The sequence below is a fragment of the Anguilla rostrata genome, chromosome 15 (genome assembly GCF_018555375.3).
Source record: "Anguilla rostrata isolate EN2019 chromosome 15, ASM1855537v3, whole genome shotgun sequence".
NCBI classification, from domain to species: domain Eukaryota; kingdom Metazoa; phylum Chordata; class Actinopteri; order Anguilliformes; family Anguillidae; genus Anguilla; species Anguilla rostrata.
Genome location: NC_057947.1, coordinates 4,362,214 through 4,381,542, shown reverse-complemented (window position 1 = coordinate 4,381,542; position 19,329 = coordinate 4,362,214). Strand labels below are relative to the sequence as shown.

General features: G+C 44.9%; 2 protein-coding genes across 2 annotated transcripts; both read right to left on the bottom strand.

Moving 5' to 3' along the window:
• Positions 1-642: 642 nt before the first annotated feature.
• LOC135241133 (reticulophagy regulator 2-like) lies at positions 643-7,578 on the bottom strand. The gene is made up of 9 exons (XM_064311284.1): positions 7,328-7,578; positions 6,738-6,841; positions 6,314-6,344; positions 5,741-5,870; positions 5,192-5,276; positions 4,458-4,595; positions 3,545-3,633; positions 3,023-3,158; positions 643-2,763 (listed from the first exon to the last, which is right to left on the bottom strand). The coding sequence occupies exons 1-9, from the start codon at positions 7,576-7,578 to the stop codon at positions 2,150-2,152; spliced, it is 1,578 nt and encodes a 525-aa protein (XP_064167354.1). The 3' UTR covers positions 643-2,149.
• On the bottom strand, positions 7,497-19,087 carry LOC135241135 (5'-AMP-activated protein kinase subunit gamma-1-like). The gene is made up of 13 exons (XM_064311286.1): positions 18,745-19,087; positions 15,428-15,467; positions 14,208-14,314; positions 13,766-13,847; positions 12,680-12,738; positions 12,434-12,479; positions 12,287-12,341; positions 12,048-12,174; positions 11,622-11,787; positions 11,368-11,405; positions 10,441-10,587; positions 10,084-10,251; positions 7,497-9,009 (listed from the first exon to the last, which is right to left on the bottom strand). Exons 1-12 carry the CDS (start codon positions 18,760-18,762, stop codon positions 10,135-10,137), a joined length of 1,002 nt encoding a protein of 333 aa, XP_064167356.1. The 5' UTR covers positions 18,763-19,087; the 3' UTR covers positions 7,497-9,009; positions 10,084-10,134.
• Between the last annotated feature and the right edge of the window lie 242 nt (positions 19,088-19,329).

Sequence of the window (19,329 nt, the reverse complement as noted above, 5' to 3'; positions counted from 1 at the left end):
CTTGGAAGAGATTTCTTTTTAAATTCAATGTCCCTCATCTGATTAAATAAAGGACAAATAAAAATAAAATCACTACCCGAGATAACACTTTCACAGGGGCAAGTTTGAAATTTGCACGGACTTTTACAAAGCACTTGTAAGCATTCGCCATATAGCATGCACATGGATTTAGATGGCATAATCATAATTGGGAAGCCGGTGAGGGTATGAATCCTGATCGTTGCATTAGCGACTCCTACTGGTTGGTCGGGGCGCCTGTTCAGCAGGGAGGGGATCTGGGGAAGACAGCATGAGCCTCCAGGGGTGTTACGCTCTCCCAGTGAAACTCCTCGCTGTCAGGTGAAAAGAAGCGGCTGGCGACTCCACATGTATCGGAGGAGGCATGTGGTAGTCTACACCCTCCCCAGACCGACAGAGGATAGCGCATCGACCAGGACTGTGATACACACAGGGAATTGGTATAACGACTTAATTGGGGAGAAAATGGCAAAAAAAGAGCCACTAAATAAACTGGTGAATAACAGTTTTCCAGCTCCATAGTCCAGAGAGACTGTATTTCTTCAGTCTACAGCACTTGTTTTTTGTTTTTTCTGTAATAGCTATGTGGAACTGCAGGGTTAAAAAAAGACTTAAGACAATCTATGACCCCTGATGGTGTACAGTTTTAATAAAATATAAAAAAAGGGCAGTGTTAAACTTTTTGTAGTGGTAGGGTCATTCCAGGAAAAGTAATCAAATTTCATGGTGAAAAGTTTTCATTTAGGGGGTTTTCACTGCTGTTAAAACTCGGCATAGGGCAATTTTTCACCGGAGGACAACCGTTTTAACAGTGTTAATAGCTGCCCAATAATAACTTCAGTTCTCTAGTTCTTAAATCACAAATTAGAGGATTACATTATGTTGAAGTAATGCAAAAAATCTTTTTTTAAAATAAGTTATATTTATTATTGCCCAAATTTGTAAAGGATCTTGGTTCAATGGACACGAATGAAACCCACGAGAACACTGAATTCCTAAACCAATTTCAAAACCAATCAATAATTAATCACCGTAAAAGCAAACCTGCTCCGTTTCTCATCAATGTGCTTATGAATGCTTTATGTCCACAGTATCTAACTCAGCATGCTGGAGCTTGGGTGCCAACAAATTTGTATAAATAATTTAATTTGTTTTTGAAACATTTTCCAGGGTTTTCATCAAACTATCAATATGTTCAAATAATATATATATTATAATGAATATATAAAAATTATATATATATATATATATATATATACACACACACACTCACCAGCCACTTTATTAGGTACACCTGTTCAACTGTTCGCTAACGCTAATATCTAATTAGCCAATCACGTGGCAGCAACTCAATGCATTTAGGCATGTAGATATGGTAAAGACGATCTGCTGAATTTCAAACAGCATGGGGAAGAAAGGTGATTTAAGTGACTTTGAACGTGGCGTGGCTGTTGGTGCCAGATGGGCTGGTTTGAGTATTTCGGAAACTGCTGATCTGCTGGGATTTTCACGCACAACCATATCTCTAGGGTTTACAGAGAATGGTCCAAAAAAGAGAAAATATCCAGTGAGCAGCAGTTCTCTGGGCGAAAAAGCCTTGTTGATGGCAGAGGTCAGAGGAGAATGGCCAGACTGGTTCGAGCTGATAGAAAGGCAACGGTAACTCGAATAACCACTCGTTACAACCGAGGTATGCAGAAGAGCATCTCTAAATGCACAACACGTCAAACTTTGAAGCAGATGGGCTACAGCAACAGAAGCCAACCCGGTACTAGCAAGGTATACCTAATAAAGTGGCCTGTGAGTGTATATATATATATATATATATTCATCAACAATTATGGTCAGTTAACACTAACAACAGATTTAAACCCAGACCAAAAAACTATCCAAACCAGTTTAACTGAAATGAATCCACTGCTTGAAAACGAAAACGTCCCGCTTGTCAGCCAGCAGCAGCGAGATCCAGTTACACATTAACCGTCAGTGATATTTACACCCGATCACAACAGACAAATGAACGGCGATCGACCGCAACTGGTCAAGATGCCCTGATGTTTATGACGGGATGTTGTCTCGATGCTGTGCGTCTAATTCGAACCCAAACAGTTTACGCGGAGTGGCGAGGAAGCTAGGACTCCTTGCACTGCTGACTGGGCAGGTCCGTGGACGTGGGCGTGGCCTCGTCCCGTCTCCGCCCCTCAGACTCCAGACGAAGCTCCTCCTCCATCTGTTCCAGTTCACTTTGGTCCAGCAGCTCAAACTCCTCTTCCTCCTCCTCCTCCTCCTCCACCGCAGAGTGGGCTGCACAGGTGGCTGGGTCCACAGAGTCCGTTTCGACTGGCGTGGCAGCGTCCTCGCTCTCTGGCTCCGCCCCTTGCGGGGAAGGCGGGTCGCCGAGGCGGGAGAGGGCGGACAGCGTGTTCTGCACCACGGTGGAGATGGCCGAGCTCACGATCTCCTGGCTCAGGGCCTCCAGCGATAGGCTCCCGCCCCGAGGCCCCGCCCCCTGCCCCGCCCCCGCCCCCGCCGAGCCCCGCCTGTTCCCATTGAAGTGCGAGTTGACAAAGTGCAGGGGGGAGGGCAGGTGGAGGGAGTGGGGGCCCTGACGCTCCTCCGCCATGACCGCTGCCCCCGGTGGCCGCGCGGGGCAGTGCGGCGGGTGGCGCTCGGTCGAGGGCAACTCCGGCTGGTCTCTGGGGAAACCCTCCTCCGGGTCGCTGGTCTGACTCTGCTGGTCCAGATCTGTACAGCCCAGGGAACAGAAAGGAGACTTACTGGCTAACTGTGCTACACAAGCCCCTCTCACAAGGGCCTCTCACATGAGAGAATACAGCGTTTAACTGTCTCGCACTGTAACCCACGCTGTGAGGGGCTTTACCGAGTACAGCTGTCCCAGAGACGGGCGTTACAAATTTACCGGTCCTGTCAGACTGAAGTGTTGTTATTCCTCTGTTCGGGTACGGGTTTAAAGTGTGCCGGTGTGCTAGCGCTCCTGCAGTACCTTCAGAGACGTCGGTCAGTTGTGGGGTGGTGGCCCGGGACACGGAGAAACCGCCGCTCTCCAGGATGGAGGCCTCCTCGTCGGAGAGCTCCGAGTCCGTGATGGCCATGGCCAGAGCCGTGGTCCTCACGTCCACCTGAGACACAGTGAAGGGAGGGCCAATGAGCCGGGCCACACCTGTACGGGCGACCGCGCCACACCTCCCAACCCACACGCCTAAACCTCGACCCGAGACTGAACCCCAACCAATCACAGAGCCTCTTTATCACTGACAATCCTAAACGGTCACAGCCGTACGCGCAGCCGTACCAGAGTAGCCGCCGAGCCGACACAAAACATTCTCGAAACGTTGCTGCAATGTGGCGGCAACGTTATAGCACTGACAAAACATTTCAGTAACGTTGAGAGAACATTTTGCGTTGGCCGGGAGGAACCTCTCGGCTCCGACGCACAGCCGCGCAGAAACGCGTCCTCGCAGACGCACGGCGGCGCGCCCCAGTGCATGCTGGGAAGGGTGCTCACAGTGGTGGCGAAGCAGGACAGCTCCTCTTCACTCTCGCTCTCGGTCTCCGCCCTTGGCTCGTCACTTCCCTCCGACTCCTTCTTCACTTCTGCGAACATCCACAAGACAGAAGAATATAAACACAGCTGCGTATGGGTCTTCTAATGCTGCAGTTTTAATATACACAGCTCTACTGACCATTAACGATGCAACAAATTCCCACTGAATTTGCAATATGCAAAGTCTGTAATATGAAATATGTAAATATGGGTTTTGTAACCTGGCAGAGGAGGTTATTTTAAATAATAACAGTGCCTCGTCATCAAAACTGAACCAGGATTTAGGCATTTTAGGGCTTCTGTTTCCAATTTTCCTCATACTTCCTTCAGTCAGTCTTGGTGCATTAAAATTAATAAAACAGAACTTTAGACATGGTATCACGCATAGTGTAACAGATACAGCTCTGCTCATAAGAAGAGTTCCTGATTCACTATGCTACACTGCAGCGCCCCATTGAGTTTACATATTTTTCTGTATTCATATATTTTCTTTTATGTCTGCCAATTCTAGTATTCTACCCCATTCCTGTACCTGTTATTAATGAAATAAAAAAGTGGTTGAAAAAAAATCATAAAACATGCCACAGTGAGGTGTACTCCACAAGGACCTTATCACCTTACCACACCGAAGCTCAGCCTCAGCACTGTAAAACGCTAAGGCTAAATTACTGTGCTACACTGAGTCTTAGCCTTATCACTGCGATAAGCTAAGGCTTAATTGCCGTGCTACACTGAGGCTAACCACATCACTGTGCTAAGCTAAGGCTTAATTGCCGTGCTACACTGCGGCTAACCACATCACTGTGGTAAGCTAAGGCTTAATTGCCGTGCTACACATCACAGCACCCCGATCATGGCAGGAAGGGTGACTCACTCTTCTTGTCGTGCTTGTGGTGCTCGGTGTCTCCCTTCATGCTGTAGTCCAGCTTCATCAGGATGGGCTCCAGTCCGGTGTACATCTTCTGGATCAGCTCATGGTACACCACCAGGGGCCACACCAGCACACTCAGCACTGCGTACAGGACAGGGAGTCCCCACCAATCAGCACCGCACACGTGACTGAAAACTCACACCAAGCAGCCCTTCAACACCAATCAGCAATAGACACAGGACAGGGAGACCCCACCAATCAGCACTGCAAACAGGCAGGGAATAAATCCACCAATCGGCACAGCACATAAGACACAGAAAATCCACAAGTCAGCACAATATACAAGACAGAGAATCCCCACCAATCAGCGGCACATGAGACAGGGAATACCCACCAATCAGCAGTGCACACAGCAGGTCATTAACATAAAATCGGGTCATTCTCCTCTGAAGAGTACCGACATAAAACCACAGGGAGGGAAATTAGCTCAAAGTACTGAGCAAAGAGAGAGGGAAAGGACGGCAGATGCTCCCACCTAATTAAATGTTATATATATATATATATATATATATATATATGCATGCATACATATACATACATACATAAATTATAGGTGGTTTACTGCTAAATACAAACACAAGGCAAGACTGTTATCAGGCACTCTTGACCCACAGCACTAGGCTAATAAAATTGGCTACTGAGTGGGGCTTGGGGCTGTTGAATTCTGTTGCACTCACATATTATGTAGGAGATCATGACTCCTGGCACATAGTGTCCCACCACAGCCAGGAGCAGGCACCCTGCACACATGAGCCCACAGAACTGGGAACAGACAGGAGGCACAGACATGTCCTTACATGACAGTACACCACAGGATCTCATATACACCATTACAGCGACAAAGTCATTTCTCCTTTTTTGACATTGAAATACTTGAACGGTGACAGTACAGGATTTGAATAGTGACAGTAGAACTAGACCCTCCCCCCCCACTCTCTGCCCAGCAGGGGGTTTACCATAGTTCACACCAGGGCAGCCCAATCCTGCTTCTGAGAGCGCCCGTCCTGTAGTTTTTAATTACAACCCTAATGTGGCACACCTGATTTTACTAATTACCAGCTCAACCGGATCTCTAGCTGTTGAATGAGGATGTGCTTTGTTAGGGTCGGTGTGCAGGTCGGTAGATCTCCAGGAACAGACTTGGGCAGCACTGGTTTACACCGTTATTTACCACATACAGGTGGGCTAGTGTGGACGTGCCCAGGTGCACGCGAGTTGCCCCTCACCTTTCCGTGGTTCTGCCGTTTGTACAGGAGCATCTCCTGCAGGTGGAGGTAGCAGGTGTGGTAGCTCTCCGCCAGATGGTGGCTGAGTTCGGCGACGCTGAGTAGCCGCGGGCGAATGCCTCTGCCTTCCCTGCACGCAAGATGCAGCTCTTCAGACAAGCGATACTACAACCAACACTCCGCGCGTTCGTAAAATAAACATGCCAAACGGCTCTCACAACCAACACTCCACACATTCAGAAAATAAACGCTCTAATAAACAGGCCAAACGGCTACCGCAACCAACACTCCACGCGCTCAAATCACCGCCAAACATGCCAAAGAACCACCATAACCAATGATGAACACATTAAAACAATGGCAACCACGCCAAACACCCTTTGCAACCAACACTTTTCATGTTAACAACACACATAACACGCCAAACCATTACGGTAACCTATGCGGAAAATTGCTGAACATATTACCACATATGTCAAACAAATTAGCATGTATATTGAAAATAAATTATAGCAAAAACATCGACAGTAGAGGCGCAGAGCTGTTGCCAACAAAGCGAACCGAAGATTATACCTTTCAGCTGTGGACACTTCAGGACGTGGGACTGCATTCACAGGCCGCGGTCCGAGTGAAGAGAGACAGAACATGTATTACAGAAAGGTATGACAGAAAGTCAATGCATCAAGACCTTGTGCCAAAACTCAATGTCCAGCGTTAACGTTGCATTATTTCATAAAGACAGTAAATTCTAATCATTGTAATAATTTTGGCAAGATAGAGAAACAATCCAGACAAACACATAATGACCCCTCTCTGAAATGTATTAAACGAAACAAGCGACCAAATAGCTGTGCCTGCATGACTGGACAAAAGTTTTCTCAAGAGTCGTGACGCGCAGTTGGCTACTAAACATCGGTGCCTGATACCTGTTGCTCTTAAAGCGACTGTACGAGTGTTTACTAGGGTTGGAGAGGATGTAGGAATTGGGTACACTTACCCGAAATAAGGGGTAATTTGTGCTTCCACTTTTCCAACAGCACCAGCCCGAGGAGAGACACGCTCAGAAGAAACAGCGGCCGCATGGTCGTGGACGACAACAGCCTGAAATGCAAAAAGCAAACTCTAAGATTTAACATCGCACTAACTAGCTATTGGCTAGCTAGATACCCGAGAATATAGCTTTTGTTGTTCATGACAGTTATACCAAGGTGTGCAGCTCGACAGTCAAGATGGCCAACTAGTTTGAAATCAACATGAATCTATGAAGCACAACGCTAGCTAGCTAGCGAACCGAAAGAAAATGGTTACAGACAACCAACTAGCCTTTGGCTCTTTTAAGCACCGTGCTACGTCGCTGCCTGACAAACTAGTCCCGAAAAAACTGGGATATGTACCGAGGTGAAGCTACCAACCGAGCCAATACAGTACATAACCTTACTTAACGCCAGCTAATTTGGTTGTAACGTTCACACGTTACGTAAGAACCTAGCTGGCTAGTAACTGTTGTCTATGTCTATGGCATGTTGTCATTGTAATCTATAGTCTAACAGAAGGGTAACGTCAGTCATATTATAAAGGCAATTTTACCAGAACGCGGTATTCAGCATGAATGCAACGAAGATGCTGTGAAGCGGCCTCTCCCACACCAGCAGCCTCTGTACCCACAGGATCACGGGCTCATACTGCGACAGCCATCCCTGAAGATAGTCTCGCAGGCGTATTAGCTCGGGGTTCCCATCTCCGCCCGCATGCTCGGTTTCTTCGGGTGAGAAGAGAGCTTCTAGACGCAGAACAGAGGAGGAAGCACAGGTCTGTTCTGTCCCCTCCTCACTCGCCATCTTCTCCCCACTTTGTTGTTGTATTTTGAGGATCACGGGGTTCAGCAAGGAGGGTACACCGAGTATGTAACTGACTTTAAAAAAACCCCGTAGGAGTCCCACATCATTGGATCCCGCTGTCACGTGAGCACATATTGTTTACGACGAAAGAGCTGTGTGTGAATTGCATCAGTTAATCTACTACTGACTTCTGCTGGACCGGTGTGTGCATTACAAGCGAGTCGTTTTTCAGTTAAATTTTTGTATCAGTATGTTGTAAATACGTATTTACATTAAATAATGAAACCAGTCAATCGATAAGCTCTATGATTACAACTTCCAGGGCTGTGTTATTGTGTGAAAGTGGCTTTACTTAAAGCTGTTGTCATACATCAGTGTCATACATAATTAGATTTACACTGTGGTATGAAGAACATGTTCTGGATTTAAAGGACTTTTACCCATATTAGATTTTTCAGTATGTTGTCATGTCTTTATTGTAGTATGAATACAATATTGTATACACACACATTTTTACAGGTATATAGTGGTTGATGAACTAATCTGAAAATGTGATTATTCTATATGAATCTTTTTTGGTGGAAAATATTTTTCAGCTCATGCTACAGGACCTAAATGTTGACAATCAAAAAAAAAAAAAAGAATTGTAAAATAGAATACTAAAATTTTGGTGCAATCTTCAATATCGTGCAAAAGGACATTCTCCACACCCTTTTCTTTCTAATCAAACTGAGATGGCAGAGTAATTATTTATAAATAATTGACATATGTTTCTCAAATGGTTGTAAAACTTTCAAAAACTTATGGCCTAACAGATGATAATGTTGATTTTTAAAATTACTTTCACATTACTTATACACTACAGTAGCTATGTCAGTTTATGAGCTAATTAAATTGATTGGCATTTAGGTGAATGAGAAACACAAAACTAAATAATTAATTAATACATAGACTTGGCTCATCACTGTAATATAAATCGCCATGCTCTCAATAGTGGAAAATTTAATAATTTAGAAAAGATTATTTTTTTAAATGTGCATGTGAGCACAGGAAAAAACTGTTATTCCATGGTCATTCAACATACCAGAACCAAGCCATTGGGATGGCACCACAGATCGACACAACACTTCAAATAGGTGGACTGATGGGGCTGATCTTCCAGAAACAAACACAGCTGCACCACTTAATACAAAACATTATATACAATTTACAACATTAAAAAAATAAATACACAACCAAACGTCAGTCACTTGATGACAATATAAAAAATAAAACATGACAAACTGTCCTCTAGTTCACTGTGGGGCAGTCTAATTGTCTGTCCATTTGAGAGTCACTGTACATATGGACAAATACACGTATGTACAAAGCCTATCTTTGTCTTTGTCTTCCTGTTCTTTCAGCCATCTGTGTGTCATCAGCTTCAAATCTCTGTAAATGAAAACATTTTCAAAAATGTATCATTTTGTAGATAAAATTAGAGTAACACTGACTTGAGAATTTCTTTTACAAAGAACAATCTTTGTATGGTATATGTAAACCTTTTCTAAAAGCAAATATCCATTTGTATCTCAATTAGTCTTGCGTCAGGTCCATAATTTGTATCTCTTTTGTATTAAGTTTAAAACCATCATTATACAAATTCAAATTTACACTGTAACTGGAATACAAACGCATAAATACTTTCAGGTAACAAAAACAAATAACAAATATCTATGGTTTTGTGCAGTACCAGCCGACAGGGCTCAGGGAATCTTCTAGACTAACTGAGACCTGTTATACACATTCAGTCTCCAGGTAGTGAAACATTTTTATTGCTGTCTGATTATGATTCAACTACTGAAAAGTGGGTACATGGTACTTCTAAGAAATGGGGGAGCATAATTAATTATTGTCAGGTAATGTTAGGTAGTGTCAAAACTACCTGGTAACAGATAGTAAGAAACCTTAGAAGGAACCAGACTCAAGGGGGGAAGCTATCCCCCTCTGGTTGGTTCAGGGTGTAGTATCAGTGGCTACATTGGATAGCATCGTATGGAAGGCGAATCAAGGAATTCTGTGCAAAGAACAGATGGGCCGACAAAGCAGTGTGAAAATTAGTCAGTTATGTTTACAACACAACCTAGCATCCCCGTTGGTCAGTCATCCTTAACAACCACCATCATTTTTAACAGCCAAGAAAACACTGTCACGATTGCACAGTTATATTTTATATTCAGGTCTTGCAGTATCCTCATTGGTCACTTTGAGAGAAACCCACTGCTCAAAGGGACACAGAGCAGCATACTGCTCTGTATAGAACTTCTTAATCAGCACTTGGTTTTGCCAGCACAGACTCTAGCCAGCCACAAGTAAAAAGACAAGCAACCTGATGACAGTCTGGAAATCCTTAAGAAACCATCTCCATGGAGATTCCTGGTGTGGTAAAGGACTTGCAGGGGAATGGTGCCAGAGAAAAGGAAGAGGTGAATGTGAGAGAGTGAGAGAGAGAGGGCAGAAGCATACCCGAGCAGGATAAGCCTGTGAAGCATTGAAGGCGGGCACACCACCCAGGTGCTAAGGGAAAAGGGCATCGATGCCCGCCGGGGTCAAAACCAGGGCCTGCAGCAAGTCAGAGAGCGAGACAATGCCCTTCACCACGTTCTCCTTATCCACCAACACCAGGCGGTGAACCTGCCAGACAGGGAACCATGGCAACAACCTTAATAAGAATGACAGGCGGCACACCGAACCAATCAGAATTCAGTTCTACATATACGGCCGGTGAATGCGACACTAGGCTGGACTGGAGCATTGGTAGCGCCAGCAGGGACTGAGGGCCGGTTTCCCGGCTGGCCTGAGGCCCCCCGGCGGCAGTCTGACCTCGGCCTTGGCGATGCGGTCGATGATGGCCTCCAGCGTCTCGTGGGGGTAGCATTTGAGCACGCCCTCCACGCAGCAGGCCCGCCCCTGCACTGCCTCCCGCATCGTCATGTTCAGGTTGTTGTAGTTCTTCTGAGCCGCCAGATTCTACCAAACGTGAAGGGGGGGGGGGGGGGGACAGAAATGATTCCTCACTGGGAAATCCAGAGTTTATTCCAGTTTCAGAAAACAGTTGCAGAACTGTTGCATCAATACCCCCAGATGTATTTATGTGTAAATACCACATGTGTATTTATGTGTAAGTACACCTGGTGAACTTATGTGTAGCTGTAGCGTCCTGACTGTTTCAGTTAGAAATCAGCTCTTGGAGCTCTTCTGTGGCACGTTCCATCACGGCAGCTGCTGGAGTTCATAATAGTAACTTTGTACTAAAATGGATAGTGGCCCTTTAAAAAATTTTTTTCTTTAAACCACAAACCAGTGATTACCCATAGACCAACTGGGCAAAAACAATTAGTAAAAACTATATTAAAATGAAATCATATCAAAAACTGCAGAAACTGAATGATACTTTTAAGAATCCTTTTGGTGTCTCTGTAGAACACATTGGAAAAAACAGCTGCACAGAAGGTGAAAAACCTCATGATTTAATACCATTGCTGTTACTTTGACAACAGTGCACAAAGTCTGATGCAGCCATGTGAGCTCTGTCCAGTTTCTGTGTATTTCTGTCCCACCCCATGACCCAGGAGAGTTCACTAATTCAAACACGAGATTGAACAGCATTTAAAGGAATCCTTTTGGGTGCGTTTGCTTATTAAGCTGAGCCGCTGAAACTGATTACCGCCATGAGCACGCCCAGGGGAAATAATCATACCAGAGGAGGAGGGAGAGCGTAGCGTCAGCTAGCTGTTTTCCAGTACTTACGATCACGTCAAATCGGGAATACAAGGCCACCACTTTTCCTGCAGAGAGAACACAGCAGATGACTGAACCTTTTAGCCAGGAGCGGAGGCACCTGTGCTTATTTCACTCATGAAACGATTCCTCGCTGCTTACAGCAGCATGTAATAGATGTAGGAATTAGCGCTATTCTGCAGGGCAGGATTTTAAATAGTACGATGCCAGCGGAATTCCCCTGTCTAGGCGGGTGTTATTGGCACACCGCCGTAGGAACGCACCTTCTTTGGTTACCACGGGCAACGCCGACACCCGCCTCTCCACGAACACGGTCAGGGCATCGTACACCGTGGCGCTCTCCTGGACCGTGGCGATTTGCTTGAACGTCCCGATTTCCAGCTCCTCGATGCGCTTCTGGAGGAAGCGTGGCTTTGGGATCATCGACCCCTGTGGGGGGTGGGGGAGAAGGCCTCGTACTCAACAGAAATCACCAGCGCGTCGGTCCGTGATTAACGTTAAATTCAATGTTTATTTGATAGGGACAGATACATTTAAACATAGCGTATTGATAAACAATAACCAATGCAATGCATTTATAGCATATGCTAATTTCCGATGCTTGTCCCTAGCTGGGCTTTTTTTTAATTATTTTTTTTAAAGGAAAGAGCGAGCCTCGGAGGCGGGCGAGGAGGGGGCGGCGGGCTCACAAAGATGTGCAGGAACTTGAGGATGCGCTTGTGCGTCAGTATGTGCAGGACGTTTCCCGTCTCCGGGTCAATGACAGGCAACCGGTGGATCTTGTTCTTCAGTAAAGAGTAGATGGCGTCAAACAGGCTGAGGGAGGGGAGGGAAGGCTGCCGTTAACTCCACCGTCCCCCCAGAGGAAAACCAAAGCAAACAACCGTCCGTGAACCGAAAGGGAGAGGGATTGACAGGCAGAGTTTACCTGGACTCGGGGGTGATGCTGACGAGCGAGTTTAAAGAGTACTGCAGGTAAACTTCTGGACCCGGGAAAAGAAAAAAACGAGAATGAGAACAGTGAAGATCTATCAGTCTGAACTGAGCTTGTATTTTCAATTGTGAATGATATCACCTCTCCACGTCTCAATCTTGTGTTCTTCCAGCTCATAAATCTGTACCTGCGAGAAAAGCGTATGCTTGATTTCAGTATTAATCACTAAAGCACTAAAGTTTTACCTGGCTGTGCTACTGCCGTTATAGTGGTTTATGTCAGAGTTTTGTTTTATTTAACCAGGAATTCCAACTGAGATTTAAAATCTCTATCAGGGAGTGGTCATATTGAATGTCTTGGAAGAGTACTTACAGAGTGTATACTTACCATGGGAGATTTGTAGTACCGATGTAGAATGTTAATAAAATCTGTGATGGTCAGCATTCCTGTGGGAAAAAGAGGAGCCATGAGACAAATATCAGAATGGGTCCATGTCATGTGACCTGCACCATAAACCAGGGCCATATCAGAATCAGCACACTTGCCTACTATTCAGTATACAAGTTGCATATAAATCGTATACAACTTGTATACTCAATAGTAGGCAAGTGAGCTGATTTGAATATGGCCCAGGACACACCGCAAAACGCAGCTATCAACTAGACTCCTGGTCATGTGACCTACACCATGACACAGCTTTCAGAGAAACTGCATCATGTGGCCGGTTTGAACTACCTTCAGCCTATTTCCCAGGGTGCCCCGGGGGAAGGGCTCGGGAGAGCTATATTTAACCGCGGAGAGGGAGATCAGCGCACCGTCCTCTCCGCAGGGCAGCTGGGACTATACTTAGCGCTTTGGCTGCCAATGGGGCAGAGGGAACGGATCTGACCGGGCCTGTATTTACCTGCTCGTCTCATTACAGCTTCAGTAAACCTGCAATGAGGAACATTCATCAAGTGTATAGAATATACGTCCAGTACCTCTCGCTTTACACTCAGTTGAGCTGAGTTGGGAGATCGGAGTTCACTGTGACATTAGACACAACTTGGATCGAATCAGTCTGCTTGTAAATTATACAGGCAGTACAAAAAAACACAGAAAGAGTAACCAAAGAGAGTGAACAGAAACATACACACATAAATAACGGACATGCATTCGTTGACCCCCCTGCTAATTCCAGCAGTTTTGTGTGAAATCCTTTTTTCGTGGCTTCTAAACATGAGGCAGAGACCTCTAAACTTCCCAGTGCATACTGAAACCATACAGCTTGAGCAGAGCTTTTGCTGCAGACTTCGGTGGTGATAACAGCGACAAGAGTTTTTTTCAGGATCTTCTAGAGCTACGGCTGAAGCGGATTCTGCAGGAGTCTCTGTTCATATGGCTGCATGGCTGTGACCTGATTCTGTCACATAGCAACCCCTCCAGTACCATAAATGTTAAATGACACTAGGGGTTCAGCTCAGGTTGCCTTACCTACAAAGCACTGCAGCTTGCTGTCCCACAGAGGAGCCGCCCGGACACCGTTAGCCACCAGCGCAAAAAAGGCCTTCTTCACCTGCACAGGTGTGACAGCACACACACACACATACAAGCACGCACGCACACACGTGCGCACGCAAGAACACACACACACCTCAGGCTCCAGATGGACAGACACTGGAATATGTGCTGCAATGAGCACTGAACTATGGCTCACTGCAAGAATAATAAAACAGTCCTCAGCACAGTTTATTATAATAATAATAATAATAATAATAATACAATAACTGCCATAAATACGATATGAAATAATAATAATGTTATTATTATTTTATTATTATTATTATTATTGATGTTGTTGTTGTTGTTTATTTCATATCAAATTCATGGAAGTTCTGCTGACTGGTGATTCCTGGGGTTATTTTGGGGGCCTTACCTGCAGCGTGGTGTCGAATATGACGAGCTTGGAGCTGGTTGGCATGGCGTCGTAGCAGCAGTGATTCATCATGAACTTCATGTAGACCCTGGTATCGAGGTCCAGGGCTGCAGGAAGGAACAGAACACCAGAACTGCTGCAGGTCGGTCAGTCTGTATCTAATCTATCAATATCCACACCATACATCTATCCATACTAGACCTGGTTTAAATACAGTCTGTATCTAATTTATCAATATCTACACCATACATTTATCCATGCCAGACCTGGTTAAAATACAGTCTGCATCTAATCTACCCATATTCATGCCATACCTCTATCCATACCAGTCCTATATTTGACACTTTGAAAAATTTTAAATCTTGTAGCCCTTTAAAAAAAAAAAAAAAAAAAAAAACCCTCGGTAAAATTAATACATGTCACTGACAATTCAGACTTTTTAAAATGCTTTTCCCGCCAGTTTGAAATGCCCAATTTTATTTCCCAGTCCTCATTGCTGCAAACTCTACTATTAATTCAGGAGAGTACAGACGAGCATGCGCTCTTCTCCAAAACAGCTGCTGTCAGAGCCTCCGCATCGCACCGGGCTCACAAGTCGTGCTCGCACAGACGTCACTCAAAGGAAGACTTTACAGGCGCCCGATCAATCATCTGAAAGAAGCTGTGCTGCACTAGAGCCAATCATCCGTCACCTCAACGGGCTGCCGGACAGGCGGCACTGACACTGCCCAGATAGGAGACTGTGGGGGCCATCTACGCACTGCAACAGTGCCTTTCTACAGGCCGAGCCACCAAAGGAGCCGCACTAAGTATAGGTGTCTATTTTTTACCAGTATTAATTATTTTTCAAACGATAGTACATTTTAGTGATTTTAGTGAGAAAAAAAAGCATTAATGGTGAATATGAAAAACCGAGGCATGAAGATTTTGTGCCTGTCTGATATGTTGTATGGGGACACACCTGAAACATCTGTAAATATAAAGTTTTTTAACAAAGTTTTAACTTCAACTTTATTAAAATTAGATTTAACATTAGATTTTACCCAATTTTGAAAATTGGTAAAATCTAGTTTTCACACATCTATTCAGTATGTGTGCATGTATCTGAAGGACTGGAATGATAAACAAGAAGTTAAATGGCTGGTAAAATATGTGTTATGGATTTGTGATATATGTTGTTTAAGAAGCCAATATTGCAAAGCCAAACACACAGGTGTTACCTGTCTCCTTCACTGTTCGTCCCCTGTCCTCGATGGAGAGCTGTGCAGTGGAAGACAAAACTGTGACAAATCTGAACTGTACACTTAGGCAACCTTTATTTCCACACAACACCATACCAAGGCCAAGAAAATGGTTCAATGGAGAGCGTATTCGATAGTAATGTACAATGTACTGTTTTAACTATCTCAGACTTTTGAAAATGATTTTGACTGCAGACACCTGGCACACTAGATGAGTCCAAGGAAAGGAAAAGACCGGGGCAGTGAAACAGTACAGAGCAATACTGCACCAAAAATGACATCTGGAAGGCAATTTGATATCATATATTTGGAGGAATTCACTTGGAGGAATTTACACTGCAGTTGTGTGGCTGCTACATTCAAATTACATTTAAATTACAAATTACAATGTGTACATCTTCTCAACACGGTTTTGGTAATGTATCTGGTTCAATCTGCGTTAAAAATAAGTTCCCTTTTGTTTCCCACAATCTCCTTGGTTCACACATTCCTGTGATGTCATTGGGCTGTAGTTTGTGCAGGTGAAGAGAGCAGTGCCAGGTGATTTCACAGTTTAGCATAGCATAGCACGCACGCACGCACGCACCTATCTAGTACCAGGCAGGACTCTCTCTTTCCTCCAGAACAGCCTGAATTCTAGGCAGCATGTATTCAGCAAGGTGCTGGAAACATTCCTTTGGGATTTCAGTCCATGCTGACTCGAAGGCATCACACGGTTCCCTCTTTTCGAACACACGTTCATGCTGCGAACGTCCCGTTCCACATCATCTCAAAGGTGCTCGATTGGATTCAGATGTGGGGACTGTGCAGGCCATAGGAGTAAACTGAAGTCACTGTCCAATGTTCATGGAACCAGCTTGAGATGATGTGTGCTTTGTGACATGGTACATTATCCTGCTGGAAGCGTCCATTTTAAGAAGGGTAGAGACTATGGTCATAAAGGGATGCACACAGTCAACAACAATGCTTAGATATGTTCTGGCATTCAATTGATGCTCAATTGGGGCTAGTGTGTGCCAAGAAAACATTCCCCACACCATCACACAACCACTGCCAGCCTGCACCATTGACACAAGGCAGGATGCATCTATAGATTCATGTTGTTTACGGCAAATTCTGACCCTACCGTCTGCCTGTCGCAGCAGAAATCGAGATTTGTCTAACCAGGTTTGTAAAACCAACGTTTTTCCCCACTCTCAATCATCCAGTTTTGGTGATCGTGAGCCCGCTGTAGCCTCGTCTTCCTGTTCTTAGCTGACAGGAGTGGAACCCGGCGTGGTCTTCTGCTGCCGTAGCCCAGTCGCTTCAAGGTTCGACACGTTGTGCGTTCAGAGATGCCCTTCCACACACAGCTGTTATTTGAGCATTGTGGCCTTTATGTAAGCTTGAGCACGTCTGCCCGTTCTCCTCCGACCTCTCTCATTAACTCGGTGTTTCTCAGGCCACAGAACTGCTGCTCACTGCATGTCTTAGCTTATTGAAACATGAACAACAACAATCATACCACAGTCAAAGTGGCTTAGATGCATCTTGCCCATTCTAATGTTTGTCAAACAAAAAAATTAAACCTCATATACACACACACACACACACACACACACACACGTATGCTTGCTGTGTATGCTGAGTTGCAGCCGCATGATTCACTGTTTGGAGGAGCAGGCTATTTGTGTTAACAAGCAGGTGTACCTAATGAAGTGCCAGTAAATGTATACACACACACACACACACGCACACGCACAAGGACTGTTAACTTGATTACTGTGATGACTGATGATGACTGTGAACTGTGTAAGAATTACAGCCTATTTTATAGTTCCCCCATTAGGGGACCAGTAGACATATTAATAATAATAGTCATATTATTTTGCTCTTGGAAAATCCTTTGCAGTCAATGACTGCCTGAAGTCTCTGACCTGTAGACATTACCATGCACTGGGTATCTTCCCTGGTGATGCTCTGCCAGGCCTGTAATGTACCCGTCTTCAGTTCCTGTTTGTTACTGGGGCATTTGGCCTTCAGTTTTGTCTTCAGAAAGTGAAATGCTGTTCAGTTGGATTCAGGACAGGCGACTGACATGGCCAGTCAAGACCATTCTTGACCCTGGAAAAACTCCTGGGTTGCTTTAGCAGTATATTGGGAGTCATAGTACTGCTGTGAGGTGAAGCGCGATCCATTGAGTTTTGAGGCATTTGATCGAGAACGAGCAGACATTTCTGTACACTTCAGAATTCATCCTGCTGCTGCCGTCAGCAGTCACATCATCAACACAGACAAGCGAGCCAGTTCCAGTGGCAGCCTTATATGCCACAACACTACTGCCACCGTGTTTCACAGATGAGGTGGTATACTTTCAACAATGAGCAGTTTCTTTCTCCACACTTTCCTCTTTACATCACTGTGGTTAATATTACATCACAAGTTAATATTCATCTCATTCACCTCAGACTTTCCAGAATGTAATTTATGTAATAAAAAATTTTATGTACTGTCATTTTAAGCCTCTTTTCTTGAGGCTTACCAGTGGTTTGCATCTTGTGGTGAACCCTCTGAGGTTAGGCTGGTTTAGTCTTTTATAGATGTCTTTGACTCACATATGCCAACATCCTGGAGAGTGTTCTTTATTTGTTAGACAGTTGAAAAGGGGTTTTTCTGAAAGTATTTGTCAGTCATTTACCAGCAGTCTTCCGTGGTCTACCAGGTCGTTTGCTACTGCTGAGCTCAACAGTGCATTTTAGCTTCTGAACAATGTACCAAACTGTTAATTCTGAAAGACCTATGTTTGGCAGTCTCGGATTGATTCATTCTGATTTCTTAGCCTTGTGATAGCCTGTTTCACTGGCACCAAATGAAAACACCACACCAGGAATCAACTCAACGCCTTTTGTTAGCTTTCTTGTGCATGAACTAACGATGCAACAACACAAGGCTGGCCAAAAAACAGCTGAGCAGCCAACTGTACAATTACTTTGGGCCACCCAAAATGAAGAAACTATTTATAAAAACAACTATAATTCCTACAGTTCAGTTTATCCTGGCTTTCATTTCAAATCCAATGTGCTGGAGTAAAACAACAAAAATTGTCACTGTCCAAACACTGGACTGTACTGTGTGTATATATAAACATATATACATACACACACACATACATATATAGCTACATGCTAACAGCACTCGTCTCCTCTAGCAGCCACCGTAGACACATCAGCCGACTCCAAATCAGTCTGCATTAATGCTAGAAGCGGCACACACCGTACGCACACACCAACACGCGCGCAGGTGTGACTCGGGCCTACCTGTGCGAGACGGTCCATGACCGCAGTCCAGTGTTAAAGGTGCAGCAGACTTACAGACAGCGCCTTCCTGTCCTCGGCATTCTCCAACTGGCCCTGTCCTGGAGTCGCTAGGTCTATATCGGGAGCGTGTGAGGGGGCAGGCGGGGCGCTGGTAGTTTTGGAGGTGGTGGGATGGTCGGGGGGGTTGACCAGTGAGGGGCCTCCGTACTCCATGTGGAGGAAAAGGGCACTGCAGACTACGGAGCTCAAATTAGCCCCAGCCCGGTCCACTGCGACAACATACATTATCCAATCGCACGCAGACACAACACTGGCATTATCCAATCACATGCATTCACAACACTAACATCATCCAATTGCACACATGCAGAACACCGACATCATCCAATCACACGCACACAGAACTTTTAATACTATCCAATCAAGCCTTGTTGTACTGTAAACTAACGTCTGGTTTCCTTGAAGCTTCAGAGCCAAGTAACCATCTTTTTGGTGTTTGTGCTTGTCAGCATTTACACCCAATGCCTCTATTTGGAGGTTACTTTAAACTAACTAAGCACCAGAACGGATCGGCCCCATGTTTTC

Excerpts from the sequence above, each read along its gene's own strand:
- LOC135241133 (XM_064311284.1), bottom strand. The coding sequence starts at position 7,578 with ATGGCGAGTGAGGAGGGGACAGAACAGACCTGTGCTTCCTCCTCTGTT. Across the intron at positions 6,345-6,737 it reads CAAATTACCCCTTATTTCGG|TCCCACGTCCTGAAGTGTCC; the intron begins GTAAGTGTACCC and ends CTGTGAATGCAG. Across the intron at positions 3,634-4,457 it reads CCACAAGCACGACAAGAAGA|AAGTGAAGAAGGAGTCGGAG; the intron begins GTGAGTCACCCT and ends GGATGTTCGCAG.
- LOC135241135 (XM_064311286.1), bottom strand. Across the intron at positions 13,848-14,207 it reads TATTCGACACCACGCTGCAG|GTGAAGAAGGCCTTTTTTGC; the intron begins GTAAGGCCCCCA and ends ACACCTGTGCAG. Across the intron at positions 12,739-13,765 it reads CAAGCTGCAGTGCTTTGTAG|GAATGCTGACCATCACAGAT; the intron begins GTAAGGCAACCT and ends TTTTTCCCACAG.